Raw genomic sequence first — 27,318 nt, 5'->3', positions numbered from 1 at the left:
CTGCTCTGACCACCCTGCCTCACCCTTCCCCAAGCTGGGGCTAGACCCCAGGCTTCTTGACACCCAGCCCTACTGGAGCCCAGTTCTCCTGTGCTGCTGCTGCTCTTCTGTTGAGGAACCAGGCAGAGACAAAAGCTCCTTTAAGTTACTTTATTAAGTGACAGGGTGAGGGCCCTGCCAGCTCACTACAGCATTACTCAGGTCCCCATTCCCCCCCCCCACCGGGAGCCAGCAGGCCCTGCCCCCTTCACCCAGCCCTGGGGGCCAACAGCCAGTAATTGGTGCCAGGGGGCTGTCACCTGACCAGGCCCAGCTGCCCTTCCCTCTGCTCCAGCCAGCCCCCTAGAAAGGAGCAGGCCCCTCCTAGCTGGGCACAGCCACTCAGGAAGTGACAGGGCTGGCAGGACAGCCCCAACCAGGGGCAGGGGCACAGACAGCAGCTACCTGGGCTTGTAAGGGGGGGGGAGGGGGGAGTCATGGGCACTGGGAGTCCTGCTCCCTGGGGCAGCTGCAGGTGGGCTCAGGCCAGGTCCCCTTCCCCCCAGTGCTGAGGCAGTGCCCATGGTGCCCAGTCCTGTGCCCACCACCCTTCCTACAAGGGGGAAAATTCAACACATCATTCAATTGTGGCAGAAGCTCAGAAGATACAAAATAGACAAGACATGAAGACAGACACCCCCCAGCTCATCCCAGTCTGCTTATCAAATGCAACTCACTATATACAAATCATTGCAAAATCATTTAAATAGCTCAATCTCTGTATAGTTATGTATAATATACACAGCCCAGGGGCTGAGCCACACCTCATGGAGGGAGGGGGAGAGAGATGGCCCTGGGATGCAGTCTGACATTCAGATGGCTAGGAGGCCAGAGAGCAGAGGAGCCAGCCTAGAGGCACGTAGCCCCTCCCCTCAGCATAGGGTGGGGGTAGGGCCAGGCCTTACCAAGTCAGTTCTTCCCCCCATGCCCTTTGACCCCATAGTTTTAGTGTATTTGGCAGTTCCCAGGATAAGCCCCTTCCCCTCTCTTGCTGGGCCCTGCCTGGGAGCACAGCCAGGGCCCAGGGGTCCTGCGGCAGCAGCTATGTGAAGGGCTAGCTCAGCTCAGAGGCCAGGTGAGGTTATTTAGGGGTGCCTGGCTTCTTGGGGGTGCCTGGCTTCTTGGTCTGCCAGAGGTGGCCCTGGATGGTGATGGCATCAACGTTCATAGACATGGTCTTGGCAGGGATCTGGGTGAAGCGCTTGCGGTCCGAGTTGTACTTGTAGATGCCCTCGATCATGGCCTGGCTGATGGTGCGGGGACCGTAGCCTGTCAAGCGCGTCAGCTCCTCCGTCTCCCCGGCTGGTGTGTAGAGCGCCCGGAACTGGCAGCTGGAGTCTCGGAACAGGATCAGGAAGTGATGGGCCTTGCTCTTCTCCATCTCCTGGGGGGCAGGGGAGGGATTAGAGACCAGAGAAGCCCTCAGCCCTACAACACAAGGCCCCCCTCCCCATTCACCCCCCAGCTGGGCCACCTCTTGAGCTGAAAGATGTACCCAGTCACCTCCCGCTCCGGGATCGGGGAACAAGGGGTTCCCACCCACTCACCTCCAGGATCTTGTTCTTGTGGGGCTCGTTGACGCGGCCGGCCAGGCAACAGTGGGACAGCGCATTGTGGATGATGTGCTTGTTGGACTTGGCGCTTGGTTCTTTATACAGCTTGGGCCCTGCCAGGGAGAGTTGGTTAGAGCTAGATCCAGTGACCGAGCAACTGCCCCACCAGGCCTTGCCCCCAGGGAAACTCCCACTGGGTCCTAGCCAGCCAACAGACCAGCCCAGGCAGTTCTAAATCAATGTCTGTGAGGATGGAGGTGGCCACTAGGTGTGTCTTCAGCTGTGTACTCAGGGCTAAGGCAGGTGAGAGGTTGGGTGGGGACAGGGGGGTCTCAGACATTGTGACAAAGTGGAAACATTTTTTAATGAATCCTCTGTGCCTCAGTTTCCCCTGTATTTTGCATTGGGGGGAGGACTGTTCACTCTTAGGGCAGGCTAAGAGACAGGTCAGAGTGGCACTGAGCCGCTGAGCACAGACCCCAGCTCAAAAACAAAGGGGTGGGCGGGGGAGCATTGGCTCCCACCTAGGAGCTGAGCAAGGAGGTGAGACAGACAGACAAAGTCTGAATAGTGGGGCTTGGCCAGGCTCAGGGCTTTACCCATCATTGCTCTGGGCTGGCCTAAGGGCTTCCCAGGTGCCTAAATAAACCCAACTGTTCTGACAACACTGGGTGAGTGGCCCTGTCACCCGGGCTGAGGGGCTTCAGGCCCTGCAGAGTGGACGGGCCTCTACCAGGGACTGGCTCAGCTGGACTCGTTGGGCAGGGCTCACGGGGTGAAGCCCAGTGGTTCAGTCTCAGGAGGTGGGGAGGCTGTGTGGCCTGTCCTGGAGGAAGAGAGACCTGTTGGGGGTCTGGCACAGCAAAGGGCTTCCTCCCAGAGATGTCCCCAGCTGGGGCCCTGGCCACTGACGGATGGAAGTAGGAGCAGTGGAGGGAAGGGGTCTCGCCCATTTACTTGGGGATGGAGGCTGGAGAGGAGGCAGTGAGGGGAGTGGGGTGGAGGCAGGGATCTTACTCCTGTACTCTGGATGGAGACAGGGTGGTGGGGAAAGGCAAAGGTGGGGGATGCAGGGTGGGGAGGTGGCAGATCTCACCCATGTACTTGGGGCTGGAGGAGCAGTGGAAATGGGGGGAGGCAAGACAGGGAGGGATAGGTCAGTGGTTTGAGCATTGGCCTGCTAACCCAGGGTTGTGAGTTCAATCCTTGAGGGGGCCACTTAGGGATTGGTCCTGCTTTGAGCAAGGGGTTGGACTAGATGATTTCCTGAGGTCTCTTCCAACCCTGATATTCTATGAATCTGGGTACTCAGGCACAGAGGAGGGAGAGGGCAGGATGGTGGCGGTGGGTCTCACCTGTGTACTCTGGGCTGGAGGAAGGGCAGCAGGGGAAGTAGGGCGGGCAGAGGGGTGTCTCATCCCTGTACTCTAGGACAGAGGGGGAGGCAGGGTAGGAGGGTCTCACCTGTGTACTCAGGCACAGAGGCAGGCGACGAGGCAGTAGATGCATTCTCCCAGTCCCGCTCACGGCTCTGGCTGCCCAGAAAACGGCTAGGGGACATCAGGCCCGAGGGGGAGGCAGCTCTGTGGGGCAGGGGGACAGTTAGAGGTGGGGCAGGAGTTCCAATGCAGGGGCCAGTTAGACTCACCCTCCAGCTCCCTGGGAGTCACCCCCCAAACCTTCCAGCTCTATCACTGCCACTCCACCCTCACACCCCCAAGAAAGGAGGAAGGACTCCAGGGATAGCCCCAGGCCAGCCCCCCCCGCCCCGCATGGGGCCTTCTCTGCTACTGGGAGCCATGCTGCTTTCTCCCCTTGCTTCAGGCCCCTGGGAGGGGCAAGTACACACACACATTCTCTCTCTCTCTAAAGTGGCAGAATCCAGGGTGGGCAGGCAGGTGGGGCGCAAGTAGAAGCACAGGGGGTTACTTGCCCAGCGCTCTCACCTGGAGGGTCTCTTGATAGTCAGCGAGTTCCCAGGCTCGTTGGCCACAGTGGACAGGGACAGGGTTGACTGGGAGTACACTTTGCTGAGTCTGGATCCTAGGGGCAGAGAGCTCAGTCAGACAGCGCCCAAAACATCCCCCAGCCCCCCAAAGAGACACTTCCCTGCCCAAGTCAAGTCAAACTCAACTCCTGGGCTCCCCAGGTCCTGGAGTAGGGGGTTCAGCTGCATGGGACAGCTGGGCAAGGGGTGGCCCCCCCAAGAACCCACCTCCCCCTAGCCCCACTGTCCATGAACCACCCTCTCCCCCCAGCCGTACCAAGGAGCCCCTTGACCGGGCTGCGGGCCAGGGCCGAGTCATCACAGAACACCGTCTTGGGCCGTCCCTTCTTGAGGGCGCGCACCGTGGTTGGCTTCTGCCGCAGCACCTTGTCCAGGTCCTCCATGAGCTTCAGCTGGTGGCGTCGCTGGTACTCCTGGCGTGTGAAGTCACCGCGCCGTGGGCTTGCTTCCTCCTCCAGCCGTGGGCGCTCCTCTGCCTGCAGCCTGGCACAGGGAGTATGGCCATCAGGGGCTGGGCTCTGCCCCAAAGCCCCCTAGCCAGCTGTGCTGCAGGACTCCCTGCACCACCCCAGTGCTGCTCACACCAGCCCCCCACACACACACACACCTGGGTGCCTGCAGACCTGGGCTCCACCCCACTGTGGCCCAGTCTCCCCCCGCCCAGGCACCACCCTGATGCTGCTCAGTCATGCACTTCCCCGGGTGTCACCCTGGCACCTGCCTCCATCCACTTGAGCACCACCTGACATGGACTCCTTCCCTGACACTGCCCCTTGACTCCCCCACAGCCACCTGGCTGCCTCCTCCTTCTGCTCCTTCTCAGCCTCCAGCCACTGCTTCCGCTGCCGCGCCTCCTCGTTGCGCCGCTGCTGGCGCTCCAACAGGCTGGCCCGTTTCTGGGCCATCTCGTCCTCTGGCTTCTCGTCATCCTGGGCAGGAACAGAGCTAGTGAGCAAGGAGGCCGGGGTCTGCAGGTAACAGTGATGGGTGGTATGTGGGCACACAGCAGCCCCTGGGACAGCAGGCACCAGGCACAGAGGGTTACACTGGACAAGGGGGGCTGCCACAGCTCCAGGGAGGGTGGGCACATCTCCATGAAGCCAGAACAAGCCTGTAGCAAATCCTGGGTATCCCAACACCTCCACCCACTCGCCAGCTCCACTGGCCTCAGCATAAGCCCCAGGGGCCCCAGAAAGCCACACAGCTGAGGACAGGGCCTAGCTATCCTAGCCCATGACCCTGCTGCTTCTGAGGGAGGGGCAGGAAGCCACCCTGCTCAGGGGCAAATACTGACCATCCAGGCCTGTAACAGCAATGGTGTTACCCAGACCAATATCTAAAGCTCAGAGCCAGCTAAGTTCCTGCCCTGGACACTATCCTGAGGCAAGGAGTTCCCCAGGGGAATGTGTCATTTCCTAGGCAGCCCTACAGCTAGGCTCATGAGAGCTGGATGGCAGCATGAGGCCCAAGTCCCCTTGCTGCTTTCAGGTCAGTTAACCCCCTGCAGTGCCCCAGCATGTGGGAGTTAAGCAAAAAAGACAATAGCTAGATCCAGCTCCAAAGATTCTGAGGTGCTCAAGTCCCATGGACCCTACACCCCCATCCCTCCACAATGAGTTCCAGGCAATAGTCTAGGGGTTCTCAGCCAGGGGGTCGGGAGCTGTCAAGCCTCCACCTCAAACCCCGCTTTGCCTCCAGTATTTATAATGGCGTTAAATATATTTTTAAAAGTGTTTATACTTGACAAGGGGGTGGGGGGGAGGTCTTACTCAGAGGCTTGCTATGTGAAAGGGGTCACCAGTACAAAAGTTCGAGAACCACTGCAATAGTCTCATTGTGGCAGAATCCAAAGGGTTAACTATACAGCTGAGCTAACATCCCATAGCACTGCCCCCACATGGCCCACTGGGACAGGAGCAACCCTCAGCCCAGCCCAGCCCAGCCCAGCCCAGCTGCAGCCTGCCAAGACACCAGCCAGTCAATGCCACAGCACCAGCGGGGCAGGACTGCATCCCAGCCAGCTCCCTGCTGCAGACCCTGGGGGAGGCAGGCAGCCAAGAACCGTACCCCCAGGATTTCCCTACAGGAAGGAGCTGGCTGTGACTCAAGGGAGCCCAGGGGGAGGGGGAGGGAACCCCACAGGAGCCTGAAGCAGCAAGTCTCCTGGTGCTGGGGACAGCATCCCTAGAGGGGAGAGGCCCCATGGGCCATTCCTGACACAGAGCCAGCCACAGCCCTGCCCTGGGGCCGGATCAGAGCAGTAGGGAGCAGGGCAGACTGACCTGGGAATGGCATCTCGTTTTACTGGGACCGTCTGCATGGGGGATGGGAGAGCAGGGGGTGACTTGACTTGAGGGGCGATACCTGGGCCTGTAACCTGAGTCGGGAGGGGGATGGGGCCAGGTAACACCTTTGCCCAGAAACCTGAACAAAGGCGGGGGGGGGGGGGAGAGAGTGGAAGGAAACAGCTGCAGGGGAGTTTCAGTTTGAAGCTGGCTGGAAAAATTGAGGGAAGCCCCCAGGGTTGGAGTCTAAGATCCCTGCTCCACAGAGGGACCTGGCTGAGGGGTCCTGGTTGTACCTACAAGCCCTACCTGGGACTGTGTTCCTGTCGTCTAATAAACCTTCGGTTCTCCTGGCTGGCTGAGAGGCATGGTGAATGGCAGGAAAAGGGGGGGTGCAGGACCCTAACTCCCCCCCACACTGTGACAGCCCCCTAGAGGGGAAAGGCCCTGTGTCCCATTCCCTGCTCCCCTCTCCCCAGAAAGGAGCACTCCCAACCCAGGGGCTTCTGTGCCAGGATGGCAGGTTGTGGCTGAGACAGGCTCAGTGCTGTCCTGAGTGGCTCCAGCAGGCAGCACAGATGGGCCATGGGAGGGGGATGTGTGGCTCTGTCCCAAGTGGCCTGGCTCTCACCTTGAAGAAGAATCCCAGGCCGGCTCGTGGCTCCATGTCCATCACCTCAGTCAGTGACTCCTCCAGCGAGTCGTCCCCGTCACCCTCCTCAGTCTGGAGGCTGGACAGCGGGATCTCAATGAGACTGCTCCGCCGCTCGCCCGGTGAGGACACATCACTGGTGCCGTCCCCAGACACCCGAGCGCTGCCCACCCCGCCCTGTGGCACCACGGAGGCCACAGGGCGCAGGTTGCCCTGGGTCTCCAGCTCAGGGGACTCAAGTGGCTGCTCCGGCCCAGCTACCTCCTCTGAGAAGTGGATGGAGGAACGGGTCTGCATGGGTACCTGGCTGGGCGAGAACTTGCGCAGGTGGGGCAGGGTGTCCACATTGTGGGGGGGCGTCAGCACCCGCGTCAGGGGAGGCAGCTTCAGCTCCACAGGCCGGGCATGTTTGGGACTCTTGGGGGGTGTGGGTGCAGCCTTCTTGGGGGCTGGCTGGGGTGAGCGGGGCGCGGCAGGGACGGGGGGCTTACGGGAGGGGGAAGGCGAGGGCGAAGAGGACGAGAGCTCCACAGAGCGGGGTGGCACAAATTCCCGGCTGGCCCGTGGGGTGGGACCCTTGGGGGCCGGGATGACCCAGGCCTGGCTGGGCTTCTTCTCCTGGAGCAGGCGCTGCTGCTGCTGGCTCAGGCGGTGCATGTCCAGCTGCAGGGAGCTCAGCGCCGTGTTCAGCTTGGCCACAGCCCGGTTGTAATCGCCCAGGTTCTCATCCAGTGGGGCCCCCTTGATCTCTGGCGAGAATGTCACCTGCTTCTCTGGGCGGCCCTGGCCTGGCCCTTCCTCCTCAGCCTGCACTTGCAGGCTGCCCCCCTCCTCTGCCTCCAGCCGGGCCAGCCTCTCCTCCAGCGACAGCTTGGCCTCCCCCCCCTCCTCCTCCTCCTCCTCCTCTCCCCCATCCCTGCGTTTGAGCTGCAGGAAGGCGCTCTTGCCCAGACGCTGGCGGTGCTTGGCAAAGATGGCCTCAATGCGCTTCTTCTGCGCCTCAATGGCACGCCGCTTCTCCTCCAGCCGGGCACCCAGCTGGCTCATCTCGGAGCTCAGGGCAGGGCTGCGGCCAGGGCTGTCCTCGGGGGGCACGGCGCCTGCCTCCAAGCTCTCACCGGTGCTCTTCTGCAAGGTTTTGCCCTCGGGGGGCACCAGCTTCTTCTTGCGCTCAGCGAAGCTGGTCATGCGCACGCCAGCACCCGAGGATCCTGCGCTGTCGGGCTGGGAGCTCAGCGAGCTCAGGCCCGAGGAGGTGTCATCCTTGGTGCCAGGCAGGTGGGCAGGGTCCTCAGCATCCGAGTCCAAGCTGCCATTACCTGGGGGGGTGGGGGCCTCGGCACGCCCGTTGGGAGACCCACTGTGGAAGCGGTAGACAGCCAGTGCTGGTGTGGGCTCTGGCGCCTGGGTGGGCTTGGTTGGCTCTGGCAAATGCAGGTAGAAGCCATCAGCCGCCCCCTCAGGGTGCAGGCGCTCACTGCTGTGGATGATCTGCAGGGCCTCCTCAATGGTGGGCAGGTCAGGGTACCCGTCCGCCAGCCCATTCTCCACAGGGGGGCCCTCGCGCTCCACAACCCCCTTGGCAGATAGCGCCACCTTGTGCACTGTCCGGTGTGGTGCCACCAGCCCATTGGGGGCCTCGTCCTTGGCCAGCCGCTGGGCAGCATCCTCAGGGAGGGGACCAGGGGAGCGGGCCAAGCGGGTGGGCACAGGTGCCAGGCTGTCTGAGCTGATGGAACGCAGCATGCCCACGGGGTTCCCCATCACGATGTCCACGTCACTGTCCAGCCCAAAAGGGATGCTAAATGACACAGCCTGCGACAGCGGATGGCTGCAGGGAAAGGAGGGGTGAGGGGCTGGCCAGAGACTGGCCCTGCCCCCGAGAAAGGGATGGGACCCACCCCACCCCACCCCACCCCACCCCAGAGTTGGAACAGGCCCCACACAGAGCACAGATGACTGCGAGGACAGCAGGGGGCCAGGGGCTGGCTATGGAGAGACAAGCCATGCCCACAGAAAGGGATACCCCTCCAGGCCCCTGCACAGAGCTGGGGGTGGAATGGGCTGAGCTGTGAGAAGGCCCTGCCTCCCATATCCCCATTCCCACCCCTATCCCTAGCATAGAAAAAAAGTGTGGGCAGGGGAGGAGAAAGGTTGTGGAGAGAGGGTTAGGGCCCAACACCCAGCAGCTCCTGGCCCAGCCCCCATACCTGAGATGCTCACTACCCACTCAGCCCCTTCCTGCCTCACCTCAGCTGTTTCTTGCTCCAGGATTTGCCAAATCCGCCCTCCACATGGGACATTGAGGTAGAGTGGTGCATGGAACCTGGGGCACAGAGCTATGGTCACACACAACCCCCCAGACAGCCTGGAGCCCCCAAGCCCCTCGGACCTCACACCAGCCCCCCTCCTGCAACAGCCCAGAGAACCCCAACCCTTGGAACCCTGCCCTCTCAGATGGCCTACAGCCCCCAACCCAAAACCATCTAGGGACCTCACAGAATGGCTCATCCCAACATCTTGGGACCCCAGCCTGCCAGCTCTCCAGGATTATTCAGATCCATCCACCCCAGAACTATCCACCCCCACCCCAGAAACCCCACAGATCCACCTCATGTCCCCCATTGAATAAGCCAGAGCTGTCCCCAGCCCCCTCCAGGATGGTCTGGGGCAAGGACTGAGTGTATAGGGACCTGGGCTGGGAGCATTACAATGCCCCTCTCTATGCCCCTATGTGCCCGGGGCAGTGCAGAGGCCCAGATGCCAACTCAAGGGGTTCAGGGCCAGATCAAGCTGGGTGGGCCTTGGAGGTCCCCCATTTTTCCCCTATGGGGGCTCTGGAGCTCCTAGCTGGGGACCCTCACAGATGTCAGGCATTGGTCAGGGGAGTGTACCTCCAGCTAAGGTCAGACCAGGCCTGAACCCCACACAGCCCCAGCAATAGCTGGAGCCTTCCCCGACCCCCAGGGCTGGTGCAAGGATATTTTGCACCTTAGGCAAAACTTTTACCTTGCGCCCCCCAGAGCATCACTTATTACAAACTTTCAAAAATGAATACAGTGGAGTCACATCTTATGCAGAGGTTAGGTTCTAAGGTCAGCGCATAAGAGGAAAATCACGTATAGTGAAAGTTACCATAAAGCACAGTACACACAGTATACACTAGAACAGAGGTTCTCAACTTACGGCACATGAGCAGATTTTTTTTTAAATGGCAGGCTGCGGGTTCCAGTGAACGGACCCCCAGGCCAGCGGACAGAACCCTGGATGAACACTCAGAAGCCCAGACCGGTCACCCAAGCCGGCAGGAGGCTGAGCAGAGCTGCCGGCGTCGGGTCCCAGCCGCCGGCCCACTCAGCCCGCTGCTGGCTGAGTGAACGGAATCCCAGGCTGGCAGCGGGCTCAGCAACAGCTGGGACCCGCAGCCTGCCATTAAAAAAACGGGGGGGCGGGGGGGGGGGCTCACGTGCCACCTTTGGCATGCATGCTGTAGGTTGAGGACCCCTGTTCTAGTGTATACTGTACTTTATGGTAATTTTCACTATATCTGATTTTCCTCTTACTCGCTGACCTTAGAAGCTAAACCCCCATGTAAGATCTGACTCCACTGTAGTGTAAAAAAAATTGGGGGGCACTGCTTTTTGGCACCCCCAAATCATGGTGCCCTAGGCAGTCGCCTAGTTCGCCAAGTGGTTACCCTGGCCCTGCTGACCCCATCCCCCATGGAGGGCACGGCATCTCACCTAGCGAGCCTCTGAGCGGGGACTGCGGCTGCCCGCCTGGCAGGAGTGGGTGTAGGAAGCTGAACACCGGGGAACCACTGCAAGAGAGACCGCACATGAGGCTGGAGCACATTAGATCACACCTGAGCCCACAGGTGCCAGCTCAGCACCACCTGGCCCCAGAGGAGACATCTGAGCAGTAACCCATAGGCACCCTATGCCAGCCCACCAGCAGGCTCCTAGCTTTGGGTGTACCCCACTGCTGGGGATGTTGTCACACTCAGGGATCCACCAGGAGCAGCTCTGCCTGGGTCGCAGCATGGCAGGGGTAGTGATTTGGGGCAGAAGCCAGCCAGGCTCAGATTGGATTTTACAAACTAATTTCATTCAAGTTCTGCCCTTCCTTCCTGGCAGGAAGTTAACTAAATGAAGCTCTGGTCAGGATGGCAGGGAGAACCGTGATTCATAAGCCAGGACTCCTGGGTCCTATCCCTAGCTCCTGGAATGGAGTAGGGGCTACTGGTTAGAGCAGCAACAGGGAGCCTGGACTCCTGGGTTCTAGCCCGGCTCCTGGAATGGCGTGAGGGCTAGTGGTTAGCGCAGGAGCGGGGAGTCAGGATTCCTGGGTTCTATCCCCAGCTCTGAGAGGGCTCTGCCAGGAACTCCCACAGCTGTTTTGAGCCAATATCCTGTTCTGCAGAAACCCAGGTTGAGGAAAAAATGAAAACCCACTTAATTTAAAAAATAGATATATATAAAATTGTTGTGGGGGGGAGAAGAGGGTGTTCTCTTTTGGGGGAGGGGCAGCCCAGTTTCACATCCTCACGGAACGTTTCTCTTCCTGAGTGGAGGAGGAAATTGCCCCCCCCCAATCAATCCCTCCCCACTTTCTTCCTCCTCAATCACGATACACGTGCTGCCCCCAGAGAGGGGGACAAACCAATGGCTGCAGGGGTCCACCTAGTGGGTCAGAGTTGATCCTGCCCAGGCACTATTTAAGCTGCCAGGCGAATCATGGCATCAGTACGAGCCCAGCCAGAACCTGGAAAACAGAATCCCAGCAGGTAGGTGCTGCAGAGACTCCAGCCCCCCAGCACAGCCCAGAGGAACCTCCTGAGCTCCAAGAGGATGAAGAGAGGTCAGGCTCCACAATACCCCCCCCCCCCCGAGACCCACCAGCTTTATGGAAGAGTCATCAAGAGCTCAGCAGGAGGGAATGACCCAGTGCTACCAGTCCAGTCAGACTGGAGTGACCTGGCGAGACCACCCCCCGACTGCCGCACTGGGGCCAGCACTGATGCCAGGAGAGAGCACCCCCCTGCAATGCCCCCTTAGTGCTGCACTGAGGGCCAGCACTGACTGCCAGGGAGAGTGCCACCTGGCCCCTCAACTCACCAGCTCCTAGGTACCACAGTAAGACCTACCCACCATGGCAGGCTGCAGGAGTGCCAAGACTCACCTGTTGCTGTTCGCACTGCTGGCGTCTTGGGGAGTCGCTCATTGCAGGAGGATCTGGAAGGCAGGCAGGGAGCAGAGTCTCTGCCCCCCCCCAGCCACTCCTGAGGGATGGGCATGGCCAGCATCCACCAGGCCATGCTGCCAGCCCCACAACCCTGACCTGAACAGTAGCCAAGGTCCTTCAAAGGGCTTTGCCAACACAGGCCCTTTGTTCTGGGGCTGGGCTGAGCCAGCTCCAGCATGCTCCACTCCCACTCCTCCCACTGCCCCGACCTTGGGCACGGGAGCAGCAGCCACAGCCAGGGCAAGGTGGCTAGAAGCGGGGAGTCCCCATGGCTGGGGGATGCAATGAACCCACCACACCTCCAGGAGCAGTCAGTCAGCATGACATCCTATGCTAGACCCCAGGCACGGCCAGATATCTGCCCCTTTCAGACAGGAGCTCCCCAGCCCCGCTGTACCCAACTGTGACCAGGGGGGTCTTAGTGCCAGACCAAAGAGGAGGGATTAGAGGCAGCTTTGCCCCATTCTCTCTCAGGGTGATGTCTGGAGGAGACGAGAAATCATCCCCCAGACTTTAGCCTGGCCCAGCACGGGACTGCCAGGGCCCCTGGTACCTTTGAGTCCCCACAGCTCCTTCGGGCGCACAAAGTCGGCTTGAGCAACCTCGAAGCACGGAAGAGCTCAGCCAGGAAACACTCCAAATGTTGATCTGCAGGGGAGGCAGAACAGCTGCTCATGTGCTCCGAAGAGGCCAAAGCAATGAGACACCTCCGTCCTCCCGCCCAGGCACCTCTAGCCAAGAGAGAGAGGATGGACTCTCCATTCCACACCCCTCCCCGGGGGTGTGCAGACCAAGAGGAGCAGGGGCCCCTCCGCAAGACCAAGGCGCCCGTGAGCACAGCAAGGACTCTAGGGCTGGGACACCAGGCCCAGCCTAGAGCGGGCCCTTTGTGCGCCAGTCTGCACAGCCCCAATTAGAGCAGCTGGAGGCACCAGCCAAGGGCCTCATTAGGACCAAGCCAGGCTATTCCGCCAGGCTGCCTAATCTGCACCCTTCTGCCTCAGTGGAGCAAGGGCGCTGGCTGGGGGGCCTGCAGTCACAGAGAGCTGGGCAGAGCCCCCCCCCTAGAACTCCGGAGCCAAGAACTTTATGGTTATGTTTTAACTTGGCCCCAAAGGAGGGGTGTCCTGCAGGTGAGTCCAGGCCAGCCACCTCACTCCATGCAAGTACCCATGGCTCCCTCAGTGAGCTCTGTCCCCCTGCCCCCGCCAAAAAGGCAGGACTCCCACCCAAGCTCCTCACCAGCTGGGCTGGATGACTCCTTCCCACCACACCACCACCCAGACAAGTCTCCCTTGCACAGGGCACCGCCCACATGCTGGGGGCACCTTGGGCTCAGGCCTCCCCAACCCCAATTCCTTAACCCCACTCACCCTCAGCACTGGGGGCACATACAGCAGGTCCTCCAGTGCCAGGGGCGCAGCCACCCAGGTACTTAGTGCAGAATTCCTGGATCACTGCAGGTTGTAGAGGCTGTCGGCCACGGACCATGGTCTCCTTCAGGCACACGTCTGCAGCACCCGAGTCCCCCCGAGGGAGTGGGGCATGAGTGCTGCCCAGGGACTGCCCCCTGTGTGTGTGTGTGTGTGTGTGTGTGTGTGTGTGTGTGTTGCACCTTCCCTGCCCCAACTGCTGCCCCCTTCCATATTGCATCTTCCCTGCCCCAACTGCTGCCCCTTTCCCAGCCCCAGGGACCTTCCCCCTCCCCCTCCCAGCCTCAGGGATTTCCCCACTCAGCCCCAGGGACTGCTCCACCCAGCCAGCACAGCCCCCAGGCTACCAACCCATCACTGCCTGGCACCCCATCCTTAGTCCCACCCCACATTTGAACTCACCCTCCAGACGCACCACATCAGGGCAGTAATAGTGAATGGTGGCAGCGATGGCACCCCCATTGGCCAAGTCCTTCATGCCCATGATGGGTGTGAAGCAGGGCGTCTGTTTGGGCAGGACCTTGTCCTTCCGGTACCGGATCTGCCCAGAGCAGAGAGAGAGAGGGAGATGAACAGCTGGAGGGTGGCCCCCCCATGGGGGTGGGGACTGCAAAGCCAGTGGCATTGCAGGCTCCTCTGCTCTACCTGCCACCCTCTCAGGTCAGGGGCCCTCAACTGCCTAGTGACCCTGCCCCCTCCCATCACTCCAGCTGTCCCCAGCATGCTGGCTACAGAATCCCTATTCTCCCAGCCCCCACCCCCACCGGTTTCTATGGCTTAGCTGATCACTAGTGCCCCCATTCACACCCAGCCTTGGGTTCCCTCTTCCAGGTGTCTTCTCTCCTGTGCCCCCAGCACCCCACTGAGAAAGGCCCACTCATCCCAACACGGCTCCCCCTCCCATATGGGGCACCAGGAAAAGGCTTTGTGCTAGGAGGGATCAGGCTCCCTCAGGGCAGGCGGGCTGTGGCTGGGGTTCCAAGGGGCAGAGCAGCCAGGATGAGCTGTGACCTGGGGATGCCACACTCCACGCCCCCTGCAGCACACAGGACACAGCACCCCCTGCCCACCATGGGGAGGAAGGAGTTTGGGGGCAGCTCAAAACAATAGCCCTCCCCCTGCCCCTCAGTCTAGGGCTGCCCTACTGCCCCACAGGCCTGGCACGGAGAAAGGAAAGCAGGAAAGACAAGCTGGGGGCCCCCGCTCTGGACCAGGCCCCCCTGCACTGAGAGGCCCCAGCTGGGTGAACAGGACACCCCTTCCCGTCCTGCCCTGAGGTCACGGCAACACACGCCACTCGAGCACAGGAGACGAGACAACAGCCAGCATCCCGGTGCAGGGCCGGGCACACAGAGCCAAGCAGGGCAGCAGCGTGCAACTACAGCAGGGGTGGGGACCAGCCAGACAGACAGACGGCCAGCAGGCCAGACAGACAGCCTCGCAAAGGCATGAAAAAAGGGGGACAAAAAGAAGTTATGGGATGGCCTGTTATTCCTGCTGCAATGAGCCCCTGGCAGGGACTGGGAGGGAGTGCTCCCCCACCCCAAAAAATATTGCTTGGGGAATCCCTGTCCCCTCCAACACACCACAGCCCAGATGCTGCAGGACCCCAACAGAAGGGGTCAGAGACACTATCAGAATGGGGGAGGAGGCAGTCTGGTCCAGGAGCCACCAATTGCTCCATTACAGCCTAGCAGTCCCACAGGCCTGTGAACCAGACTCCCCCACCTCCCTGACATAGGCTGGGGGTGCCAATCCATCCTGTGCTGCTCCCTTGCAATGGCATCCCCGCTGGTGGAAAGCAGAGTCCATGGGGCTTACAGTTCCCTTAGCAGGGGTGGCGACGGACACTTCAGCTAAACACAGGGCTGCCTGTCCCCAGCTTGGGGCAGCTCCTCCGGGGGTGTCAATCACCTGGGCCACCCCATAGCTAACCCAAGGAGTGGGGGGAAGGGGGCACAGTGGTGTGTATGCCGGCACAGTGAATCAAACCTGGGACCTTCGGAACTAGGAGGGACTCCCCTGGCAAGACGCACCCTCCTGGCCACTGGGTGGGCTGCGGCCACTAGATGGCACCATGACGCTAGGCCTGGGCAAACACTCTATCGCTCCCCAGGGGCAGCCTTTCGGGGGCAAACCTGCCTTGTCACATGTAATAGTCTATGCTTCTATTGTACCCTCCAAAATCAGGGGGGAGTGACACAGTGGAGCACAGACCTATGAAAAGCCTGGGGGAAGCAAACCAAGGTCTGGGGGAGCTTCCCCCATTGCCCCATAGCAAGTGATGCCCCAGTCATTCATGCCAACCCATCAGGCCCAGAGGCCACTGCACTTTGAAACCTTTCAGCATGGGCAGGGCCTGCTGCTGCGGGGAGATGGGCTGGGGGCAGGGGCATTGCAGGAGGAATAACCAGCCCCCCGGGCAGGGGATGGAACAGAACAAAAATAAGCTCAGTGGTTGCAGCAGGCACGCAGCAGCGGGCACAGGCACTGAGTGATACATTACCACAGGAGGTTTACTCCCCGACTCCTTCAAACAAAAAGCGATGGCATGCTGGATGCAACAGCAAAGGAAAGAGAAAGCCTTGTCAATGCGGGGGCCCAGCAGCTGCCAGAGAGAGCGCCACAGGGAGGGAGCTGCTGCCTAACCAGGCCTGTGGGGGGCGCCACTCTACAGCCCTTCCCTCTGGGACACTGCCTTCTGAGCCTGCCCCAGGGTGGCCCTCTCTTAATATGCAGCAGGGGTCCCTGCAAAGATGCTTCCCTACAGCCCAACTAGACTATGGGGCACCCCTCAAACCCAATTCTAACCTGCCCTGGGGGTGGGCACCCTCCTGCTTGCAGCCTGGACCCCAGAGCACTAGGGGCCCTAACCCCTGGAGGGGGATAAGAGCAAGAAAAGGGGGGGGGGGAGGGAATGTGTCATGTGACCAGCATGCTGCTTTCGATTGGCTGTCTGACTCCCCTACTCCTGGGTCTCTTAGCTCATTACTGAACTCAACTGTCCCCAGTGCAGCCACAGGGTCCGTTTTGGGGGGTCACAGGCTGGACAGTCCTATGTACCCTTACCTGACCCGCCCCCCACATGGATCCTGAACCTGGCAAGACCCAGACAATGCCCCTCCCTTCCCAGCCACCAGAAGGGGATTCACCCCCAGCCCTGGTCAGCAGGGCAGATGCCACAGACCTGTGTGTAAAAAGCTAAGAGACTGAAGAAGGGGGTACACGGGGGGTGGAAGTTGTGAGCAAAGGATGCTGGGATGCATTGATCACCATCTGCTGGCCTCTAGTGATGGGCACCTCCCATCACTTCCCAGCAGAAATCCCCCACAATGGGGTCTGAGAGGGCATCTTCTGGTCTGAGCCCAGCAGACTCACCACCCAAGAGAGCCCCACCAAGATCACTGAGGATGCTGCCTTCCACCCCCAAGGGACAGGATGGCATCCAGGGGACCCAGCCTCCCCTCCCTGCCATGAGCCAAGCCCAGGGGTGGAGAAGGAATGGCTTCCCCACAGCAGGCACCCTCCCACAATGCCCTAGTCCACCCCCCATTCCAGAGTAGGAACTTCCCTCAGTGCTGAGGCCCCTCCTCGTCACTCCTCACAGGGGCTCTCCCCCACACAGTGCCCTGGGGCCTGCCCCTCTCCACCACCACCCACACAGGGGCCACCCTTCCCACAGTGCCCTGGGGCTACACACACCCCACAGTACGCTAGTGCCTCTCCCTACCTCTCCTCCCACCCCCCACAGGGGCCATCCTTCCCAGTGTCCTGGGGCCTGCCACCTCCCTCTCCTCTCCCCTCCCTGGGGCCATCCTTCCCACAGTGCTCTGGGGTCTCTCCTCACACTCCCATGGGGGCCATCCTTCCCACAGTGCTCTGGGGCCCCAGCATCCTTTGCTTGGGGCGGGGGGGTCTCTTGGCATGCAGACCTACAGCCAGCAGCACTGGCAGGACATGGCCCTGGCCACCAGAGTTGGCACAGGGGAGGGGAGAGTAAATAAGCCACCCACTTACAGGAACCAGTTTCCAGTACCACCTGGTGGGACACTGATGCGGAGGAAGGAGAAAGGCCACAGGAAGGAGGAGAGAGAGACGCAGAAGAGAAGAGTCACACAGCGAACCTCCATGGGCAGCCACGCAGGGGTCACGCCAGCTGCCCCAGGGCAGCCCTGCAGCAGGGGAGGGCAGACTGCATGCCCAGCGCAGGGGTAGGGGAGCTCCCGTCCCTGAGTGCAGGAGGGGTGCATAGAAATGCCCCCACACCTCTGCTCACCCCCAGGCATGGAGCCACCCCTTGCTTACCCACCAGCCACCAGGGCAGCACTGGGAGCCAGGGAGCACTGCCCAGAGGGGGAAGCATGGGGTGGGAGGGAAGCATATGGGGGCAGCAGCTAGCCTGGGATCCATCACCCCCAGGAGGTCAGAACACACAATCCCTCCCACCCCTCAAACACACACAGAGCACAGTCAAGGAGACATCCAGCAGCAGACTCGAGGATGGACAGTGCCCGCCCCTCCCACAACAGGGCAGGAGAGGGCAGGTGTCCCTTGGTCCATGGCTTCTGGGGACCAGCCACAGCCCCTCCCTGAAGGAGTTAATGCCACCAAGCCCCAGGAATACCCCATGGCCCCACCACACCACCCGCCATGGTGCAGTGGCCCTGCTCACTCACCCTGCTTTGAGCTAGAGGGCCCCACACAAACCCCCTCATTCCCCCATAGGAAGACCTCAGCACAGTGCTAGACTGACCCACCTTGGGGCCGCTTGCTGGGGACTGGCCCTGACCCTCTGTGCCAGGCACTGGCTGCTGTGAGCCCTCACGCTCTGTGCTCTCCTGCAGCTTGCGGTTCACCTGTGGGGGATAGAGACAGGTTAGTCTATGCTGAGGCAGGGAGAGCCCCTGCCTGGAGAGAGCCCCTCCCCCGATGATGCAGGAAGAGGGCAGCTCAACAGGGGCTTGAGGGCCAGAGGCCAGAGTCTCTAGGGTGGCAGGAGACCACCCCCTGTGTCAGATGGGGGCTCCCACTCACAGCAGTGTCCAGGGAACAAGCATCTCAAAGCTAGAGGGCACCAGGGGCCATGGCTCCCCCCACAGTTCCCCTAGCATCCCACCATCATACCGTGTCCACCCAGCAGAGCAGCTTCTGCTCCCAGGAGCCAGCGCCAAGGTCGGTGCCAGGGGGGGCACTCAGTGAGTGGGTGGATTCCACAGCAAAGGCTATCATCAGGGAGTCAATCACTGCCAGGTGTGCACCCTGCAGGGAGAATGGACTATCAGACACTGCCTCATCACCAGCCCGCCCATGCTACCCTGGGCCAGAGACCCTGCCCCAGCTCCCCATGGAGAGACAGGACTGTCAGACACATCCTCGCCTGCCATGGATCCCAACCCCATCACCCAGTCCCGAGAGCGCCCTCTCTGCCAATCCCACACCTGGGCCCAACCCAGAGATTCTCACACACACACACACAAGCCCCAACCCAGAGCCCCCTCTCCCATCATCAACCCTATACCCCAGACACCCCTCACCCTCCACTGAAGACATCCTGCAGGGAGAAAAAACCATCAGACACAACACTCACCGGATACTCCTCCCAACACACACCCCTGCCAACCCTGTGCCTTGGCACAACCTAGAGACCCCCACAGGCCCTGGACTTTAGCAGCCTCACCCCCCTCAACTCCATGGCCTTGCCCAGCCCAGAGACCCCACCCCCTCAAAGAGCCACTGCCAATCCCACACCAGCCAAGACACCCTCATCCCCGTGACCCCAAACAACCTGATGCTCACCTCTCCCATGGGCACAAGACCCCCTGATTTACACGTGCCTGGGGCACCTTGGGCAGGGGCAAAGAGGGTTTTGGATGAGCACAAGAGGTACACTCCCCCCAACCATCACAGAAGCAGCCCTTGGCCCCAACACTGGTACACCGCAGGCTCAGCTTGGCCAGCAAGTCGTTAGCACAGACCCTTGGTATTTGAACAGGCCCTACACCAGGCCCATTGCTAGCCACAAGGCCTCCACTCTCACAGCTAGGGCAGCCCCCAAAGTTCACCCCATAGGCACTGCCCACAGTCAGAGGGCAGGACATATACCCCAGCTCAAAGAGGGAAGCAAACAGAAATACTCTAAGAGCCAGAGGGACGGAGCCCCATATTCTCTTCCCCCCTCCACTGGGGCCAAGACCAGGGCTTGGAGCAGCCAAGGATGCCCACAACCACAGGCCTCAAGGTGCCTGCAGAGGGGCTGGGGGCCTCTGACAAGTCAGCACCAAGAGTCAGGCAGGCTTAAGAGAGGAGAGCGAGAGGTTTAATGGCCCCAAGCCAGCTGGGTCCACACAGATACTAGAGCTCCAGGGCATTGCTGCTGGGCCCAGTCCAGACATGGACCTCACTGCCGGGGCAGGGCCTGCGGGTAACCCATGCCATGGTGGTACCAGGCCCGTTGACCTTAGGATGCAGGGCCTGGCACGACAACAAGCTTACATACCTTGGGGAAGGCAATGGCAGCTCTGAGGGAGCAAGGTCCAATGGTTACAGCAAGAGACTGGCACCAGGATGCCTGGGTTCCATTCCCAGCTCTTAGAGGAGTAGGGTACAGTGGTTTGAGCAAGGGAGTCAAGACTGGGTTCTGCCCCTGACTGGCTGTGTCCCTTCAGGCAAACCCCTTCAGCCTCTGTGCCTCAGTTTCCCCCTCAACTAGTGACTCTTCCCCCTCCCCAGGAGGGCAACACTCCCAGCCCCCGACTAGGCGAGACTCCCACTGGGCCCCCTCAGAGTGGAGGCAGCTTCCTCATAACCTGGCAGGGACTGACCAAGACATGCATCCACCCTACCCCTCATTGGAGCACAGGGAGCCTGGGGGTATATTCTCAGGAGCTGATGGTGAAAGCAGAGCCTGAGAGGGGAAGGGCAGGGCTGAGGGCAACAGGGCTCCCCAGCACCATGGCAGCTGTTGGATGAGCCAGCTGGAGCCATTAATATGAACCTGTAAGAGTGAGGGGAGGGAGGGCAGGACTGGGCTGACAGGGTCCCAGGGTTCATGCCAGTGCCACAGACCTCAGGTAGAGGAAACCATGTGTCCCAGGAGCAGGGTCCCAGCCCCCTCTCCTCTGCAGACAAGGGTAATAGGATCCTCCCACAAGCCAATTATCCCTGCACAGATCCCCTGGCATCCCATCGTGGCTAATGTTTAACCCGATTAGCGCAGCTCCGACCCTGGTACCAGAGCTCCCAGCTCCCCCACGGCCACAGCCTGTGAGGGATCCGGCTGGCTGTTGCCTAACACAGCAGCTCGTCAATCATTAACACAAGCCCATCCCCCATAGGCCAGGGCACGGGCACCAGCCTGGGTGTGACAGAGCCCACATCATGCCTAGCGACTCCAGTGTGCACTGGGCTCCCCTATTTCTACCTGGACAGATAGTATGGCCCTCATCCCCCACCCAGGGGGGTGTGGATCCCAGACACAAGGGGCAGCTCAGGTCAGGCTCCCTGGAGAACTGTGCCAGATGGAGCCTGCCCAGAAACCCCTTGTTGGGGGAAGAATCCCATTAGCCAGGCCTGGGCTGGGCAGGGGCAAATTGGGGGTGTTATGCCAGTATCGCCTAAGGAGCTGCTGAGGGCAGAACTACGGAGCGTGGAAAAGGCAGTGGAGGACACAAGGAGCACTCGCCTTCCTGAAGAAGGCAGCCCAAGAAGGGTTTCTTGTGTGTAGGCTGGGGGGTTAGGCTCTCAGTCTTCCCTGGCCTAGATGGACCTAGACAGACCAGGGGAGTGGGAAGAAGGGACTTTTGTGACAGGGATTTGGGTAGACTGACTGGAGGAAACACCAGCTGGATATTAGAGATCAGCCCCAGTTAGCCTGCAGAACTGCCTGCCACTGGATCTCAAGGGGTGTCAGAGAAAGAGCCAGATGTTTTCTATGAGTAGTGGGACAGTGGCAGCTCCATTAGCTGGGGCAGATGCTCACAAAGGTCAAACCATTACACCCACTTGAGGCAGCTCCAGCCCCAACCTCCAGCTGAGTCCCCAACAGGGAGAGAATTTCCTCCCATGCAAGATGAAAGAGCCCCCTGCCAGTAAGAGGTCTGTAACTGGCCAGCATCAGCCACCAGGGACCAGGCCAGATGCATGATTGCTGTGGCAGAGGTGGAAAGTCTGTGCTAGAAGGACACTCTGATCAGCCCTCACAGCCAGGGCCACCGGGCCGATGCCCTCTCTAACCTAGGCTATGCAGTGCATGGGGAACGACAGACCACTGCAGTCTCGCTGGGCAGACTGGCCCCCCCAGCCCTGTGGGATTTAGGGATGGAGATTACAGCGCCATGGCAGCAGGGGCCTGGCAAGGCTCCTGTGAGGATGGGGATCAGGTACTGCTCTGACAGCGATGGGGAACCAGACCAGGGTGCAGGGCCCTGGGGCAGCCTGGCCAGCTGGCACAGCAGCTGGGATTGGAGGGAGTCATTCTCCCTTCCCACAGCCACAGAGCCTAAGCCAGGCAGGACTTGGACACTCATGGCAGGTTCATGCCCTGATAGTACCCCTAGATGCTGGGCTAGACAGCTGGGACCCTTAATCCCCATTGTCTGCTCCCCTTCAGCACAGAGGAGAAGCCAAAAAGGGCCCAGTGTCCCCCCAGCTCATACTCCAGGTCTCCCAGGCTGTCCATCCCCATCTGCAGGGCTGCAGGTCCCAGAGCCAGCTCCCTGGGGCATCAGGCCTCGAGACAGGCACAGGGAGCCCAGGACTCGGTGCCACCACTGAGTGCTACCCACACCCTCCAGGGCAGCACAGCTACCAAGGCACCCTGCTGGGGGCACACAAGAGAGCCCACCAAATGGCTGTGATTCCCTCCCCCGCCTCCACCCAGAGCTGTTTGTGGTCCAGAGAACTGGGTTGTGCCCTCGCTGTGCCCTGCATGGATGCACTCCCAGGACTCTGAACCAGCCATGGCTCTCAATATATAGCACACGCACCCCACTCCCAGCCTGAGCCAGAGGCTTACAGCCCAATCACCAGGGCAGCATTAATAGCAATCCAAGCACAGCTCAGCCACACCAACAGCTGGGCCCTTACCCACCCCACACAGGCAGGTTTATAATCTCCAGGCTACAGGAGCAGACCCCCTGCCACCAAGATCACCCCTGGATTTAAGCAGGCTGGTGAGACCCTCGCCCCCTCCCCCGCAGCCTGTGGGACTTATCCAGCCCAGACAACAGCTGCTCCCAGCAGAGCTGACCTGACTTCCCAGAGCCCCCGGCTAGTGTCACCTTGGGGCCCCCAGTCAGGAGCCCTGTGCTCATAGGCCCACCCCCACACACCAGAGATCACCCACGAATAGCAAGCCCCCCTTCCAGACAGCATTAACCTCACACTGGACACCAGCCCCCTCTGCCTTTTACACCTGGACACCCAGCAACCTGGCCCAGCCTGAGGAGGGAAGGGGGCCCCTCTGGGTTTGAAAGTCCTGCCCAGCGCACACAGCTGGCAGGCCCCCAGCTCAGCACCTAGCCTGCAGATTGCCCCCCTTCCCTCCCCCAATGGTGGTTCAGGTGCCAGCCAGGATCCCAGCTCATAAAGGCCCCACCCTGACACCAATGTACTTCCCAGGCCTGTGCCAAGTGCCTGCAGGGAGAGGCGGCAGACAAGATGGGCGGGGGGGCAGACCTGCCCAATCCAGGGTGCCTGCTTCCTCCCCACAAAAAATGCATCAACCTCCCCCAGTACTAGGCTCCATAAGAAGCCTACTCTAGGGGGCACCACAGCTCCCACTCCCTGCCCTGGCAGCATCTGCCCCGTCCACCTTCCAACGCTGAGCCTGGGCCCCAAGCACCCTCCTACCCTCGGCCAGCCAAGGCCCCACTGGGTACCTCCCACAACCATGCACTGTCCTGGTTATCCAAGCACGTGGCACCACAAGACATCCTGCAGCAGAGGCTCCCTCTCCACAATACAAAGAAAGATCCCTGGACAGGACATACCCGCACACAGGCAGACACCCCAGAGGCAAGGGGCAGTCTGGAAGCTCTTCCCCCACCCCACCCCAAGCTGTTTGGAGGACCCTAGGCAGACACCTCCCCTAATCAATGCACTGGAACATGCACCCTGAAGCAGTCACCAGACGGTTGCTCCACCTGGCCTTACCATCTTGATGGGTTTCTGGCGCAGGTCGGCCTCCTTGACGGCCTTGTCCTGGTAGATGGGGGCCAGGCCACGGCGCCCCAGCAGCACCAGCAGGGCAGCATTGTCCTTGGGCGCGGGCACGGTCACATCGTCAGGGGGCAGCACCTGGCGGCAGGCCCGGCAGTAAATGTCTGAGGAGAGCAGCAGGCGCGTCACGGGGGGCTTGATGTGCTCCTGCTCGTACTGGTCTGTGTAGAAGGGGTCACGCAGCTCCTCTGGCACATTCTCTGCAAGAAGAACGGGGTAAGGAGCTGCTGAGGGGGCCCTCACTCACCCAGAATTCCCCACAGATCTCCCATGGCTCCCCATTCGCCCAGAACACCTCACTAACTATCCCACAACAGCCCCTAACAGCTCCCCATGTCCTAAACAGTCCACCCCATTCATAGACTCTTGAATCCCCATGACCACCTCCCCGCTGCCTCCCAATTCCCTGGCCCCCTTTCCCTTCACAGCCCCACTCTGAGCCCCCCACTCACCAAGCCCCAAAACTCCCCCTGTGATACATTCCCCCTATAGGGACTCTGGAGAAGGAACAGATTTTCCCAGTCAGTCAGTGCTGGAGAAGGGGACCCCCAGCCCCTGTGGGGCCCCAGAGCAGCAAGCCTGGCCCCCACCCTGATTCCCAGTTCCCAGACAGGAGCTGGCCCCCCTTCCACGTGGCGCCTGTACAGACATGTCCTGGAGTATGAGAAGCAGGGGCCGCCACGTCTTCCCAGGGGCCATGGCCCTGCTGCCTCCCTCGCCCAGAGCTGCCAGGGCATCATGCGGAGGCGGAGGGAACCCTGTCGGCTCCAAGGCATGGGGAGGGGTGGGCAGGTGCATCAGGATGAGGGGGGTCACTCTCAGGGGCAGGAGGGGCATAGCAGCCAGCATGAGACAGAGCACAGGGGGATGATCCCCACTCTCGCCACCCCCTCCAGAGCGCACCCACACCCCAGCCAGCCTCTCCAGCAGCAGGGAACCCCAGGACAACCACGGTCTTTGGCTTCCCCTCAAAAAGCAGCCAGGAGAGGCTGCAGACAGACAGCCCAGCTTCCCCCTACCGCCCCCCATGTCCATGGCCTGGCAAGGGCCCTGTCCCTGGCCAGCCCCCACCCCCTACCACTGCCCATGGACTGGTGAGGATAGCCAGGCACTCAGTGGCTCTGGGGTAGCTGGCTAGCCCATGGCCCAGCTTGGGTTTGTGCTGGGACCTCACAAACATGGCCTCTTGGGCTTGGAGCTGGAACAGGGAGGGTCCCAGCTATGACCCATGCAGGTTCCTTCACTCCCTGGCCCTAGGGGATCCCTGCACTTGCACCTGGGAGCCCAGAACCTTACCAGCCCTCTCTGCCCCCTCATCCCAATCCCTCAGAGAGCAGTGCTGACAGGACCAGCCAGAGCTCAGAGCCTCTCACCCAGCCGCTTCCCCTCCATAACTCTCCTCCCCACCCCTCACAGCTCCAGACTCTCCATATCTCATCCCCTGTGCAATAGTCATTGACCTCTTCCCCTCCATTAACCCCTGCAGTGCCAGCCCACCCCCACCCCCATGTAGTTGACTCCTGTGCTGTGGCAGGGAAGAAGGGTGGTTCACTAACCAGAGACCTCATAGCTACACAAGACCTCCCTAGCATCACCTGCCTCCCCAACACGGCCTCCAACCTCTCTCAGTGCACTGCATCCGAGCACAGAGATGACGCGATGCGGCAGGCTGGCTGAGATGGAACCCACTCCGCACCCTGCCAGACTGGATCCCTGCCACCCAACTACAGGAGAATCCCCACTAGCACTGCAGGGGCACTGACACCACTGGGCTGCTCCAGCCCTCCCACTGCCAGCCCAGTCACTGCCCCAGTCACCACGAGGGGGGCTCCACCAAAACAGACAGGCTCGCCTGGGATCCAGTGACAGGCAGCGAGCTCTCCGAGGAGGGGCTGCGACCCACTTCCCCGCACTGGCCCAGCCTCCCACTCTGCTCCTGGGTGGGAGCGGGCGGGGGGCAGAGGGGGAGCAGGCAGTGTTCTGTACTGCTACCCCCCAGACATGAGTTCAACTCGAACACTTCCATGTGCTACCATCTTGGATCTCAGTATGGTGGGCCACGAGGGAGCTAAGAGCTCCCAGCCATTGCTGGGGGGTGGCTGGAGGCACCAATTCCAGAGTCTAGTGCCACCCCATCCCCAACAGCAGGACCGAGCCAGTACCCCTAGCCCAGAGGGCAGGAAGAAGCAGCAGCCAGTCACCTTCCTAGGAGGCCCCACAGCTGCTAGGAACAATCCCTTTGCACCAGCCTGATCTGGGGCACTTTGGGGTGCCCCCCCTTGCTGGCCATGGAGCTGGTACAACGCCCCCCTCCCATGCAGCACTCAGGGATTAATCTTTGCCATGACGACACATGCTTCTGCCTGGAACCCCTATCCATCCTGCCATGGGCATCCCCAGTGAAGGCACCACCTGGCTCTCCCACACCATGAGTTCCCCCCTCAAAGAGATGGGGTGCCAGGATGCTCACACACCTCCTGCAACATAATCCCCAGGCAGGAGCCATTAAGGTGGAAGGGAAACCGGCCAGGCCAGCTGCTCCTGGCCCAGCCCCAGCAGACTTGTTTGTGACATCCTACAGCCCCACACTGGGAACTTGCAGGACAGATCCTGGAGCCAGGAGAACTTACCTGGGGGTACAGTTTCCAGGGAGGCAGCACTACAAGCCCCATCCCCTTCTGGGAGGGCTGCTGGCTGGAGAGCAGCAGGGAGGGGGCTCACTCACCCCAGGCTCACCAAGGTGCGGAGGGAATTCATCCAGAACAGATCCATTGGGATTAATGGAACCTGGTGCAGAGGTCACTGTGCCAGCCCGCCGCCACAGACGGATACTGGGGCAGGGGGATCACGGCTGGGCACAGAAACACCAGGCCCATATTAGGGGGAATGGGATTGATCAATAACCCAGATAGCGCCACAGCTCCCACCAGCTTCAGCAATAGGGCAGCCTGGGAGCCAGGACTCCTGGGTTCCACTGCCAGCTCTGGGAGGGGAGTGGGATCTAATGGGTTAGAGCAGGGGAGCTGAGTGTGAGGACTCCTGGGTTCTCTCCCTGGCTCTGCCCCACTTACTGCTAATGACCCCGACATTTATGTCCAAGGTAACATAAGGGGGGCAGGGGGCACACACCCCTTACAGTCCCTTCTCCTGCCCACACAAAGGGGCAGGAAGAGATGGGCCCTCTTGATGCTGTTTTCTATGCAGAAAACATGAGATTTGCGCACCAGCTCCCACACCACCACGTGCATGCACACACACGGGGGAGACGGACATTCCTGAGCAGGGATAGTGCCCCCCACCCCCAGGGAACAGGTGGAGCAGCCCACAAAGCTGAGTCAGAATCACCTGACGACAGAGTCCCTGCTGCACACAGGACTTGCAGCTCCAGCACGGAGACACCACACCCCCTGTGGCACCATGCCCATGACACCCGCCTGCCCCTCCAGCACCCGACGCTGGGAACAGCCAGATCCCAGGACGGGGTGGGGGTGAGTGTGGGTGCAGTCACCCCAGCCCCCCAGGCATTGTTACGTGGCCCCAGTTTAGCACATCACACGCCCCACAGCAGTATCTCTGCTCTGGAGCAAAAAGGAACTGTGTACAGGACTGACAGGAGGAAGGAGCAGACTGGATTAAGGGGCCCTGGCTTGGATAGTGGGGGGTTGCAGGGCTCAGACACTGGTTCCCAAGCAGCTCCTGATGTTTGAGATTGGCAGAGCCCAGCTCAGGGGGGCAGAGTGGTGAAGGGCAGCCTCTGGGGAAGAACAGGCCTGGAACAACCACAGCAACATGCCCTGACACACGGCCCCCGGGACCCCGCTGAGGCTGGGTGCAAAGGGAGGATGAGTGGCAGGAATCAACACAAAGGGCCTCTGACAGAGCTGGG

The 27,318-nt window shown here is 60.9% G+C and overlaps 1 protein-coding gene across 1 annotated transcript; it reads right to left on the bottom strand.

The window, feature by feature from the left end:
• Window positions 1-135: 135 nt before the first annotated feature.
• CAMSAP3 (calmodulin regulated spectrin associated protein family member 3) lies at window positions 136-26,982 on the bottom strand (the record flags this gene model as incomplete). Its single annotated transcript, XM_075061221.1, is given in 24 exon segments — window positions 136-1,423; window positions 1,587-1,705; window positions 3,057-3,175; window positions 3,539-3,635; window positions 3,857-4,083; window positions 4,393-4,529; window positions 6,517-8,368; window positions 8,788-8,863; window positions 10,281-10,357; window positions 11,719-11,747; window positions 11,749-11,771; window positions 12,335-12,394; window positions 12,397-12,415; window positions 13,146-13,200; window positions 13,202-13,238; window positions 13,241-13,268; window positions 13,270-13,292; window positions 13,617-13,755; window positions 15,721-15,768; window positions 17,232-17,264; window positions 17,972-18,070; window positions 18,339-18,473; window positions 23,367-23,632; window positions 26,778-26,982. Coding segments are annotated over 24 exon segments (4,206 nt in total), but the record flags the coding sequence as incomplete, so codon positions are not given.
• Window positions 26,983-27,318: the final 336 nt, after the last annotated feature.

Source organism: Chelonoidis abingdonii, chromosome 26 (genome assembly GCF_003597395.2).
Source record: "Chelonoidis abingdonii isolate Lonesome George chromosome 26, CheloAbing_2.0, whole genome shotgun sequence".
In the NCBI taxonomy this organism is placed as follows: domain Eukaryota; kingdom Metazoa; phylum Chordata; order Testudines; family Testudinidae; genus Chelonoidis; species Chelonoidis abingdonii.
The sequence above is the reverse complement of the archived record's forward strand: the minus strand, read 5'-3'. Positions and strand labels throughout refer to the sequence as shown.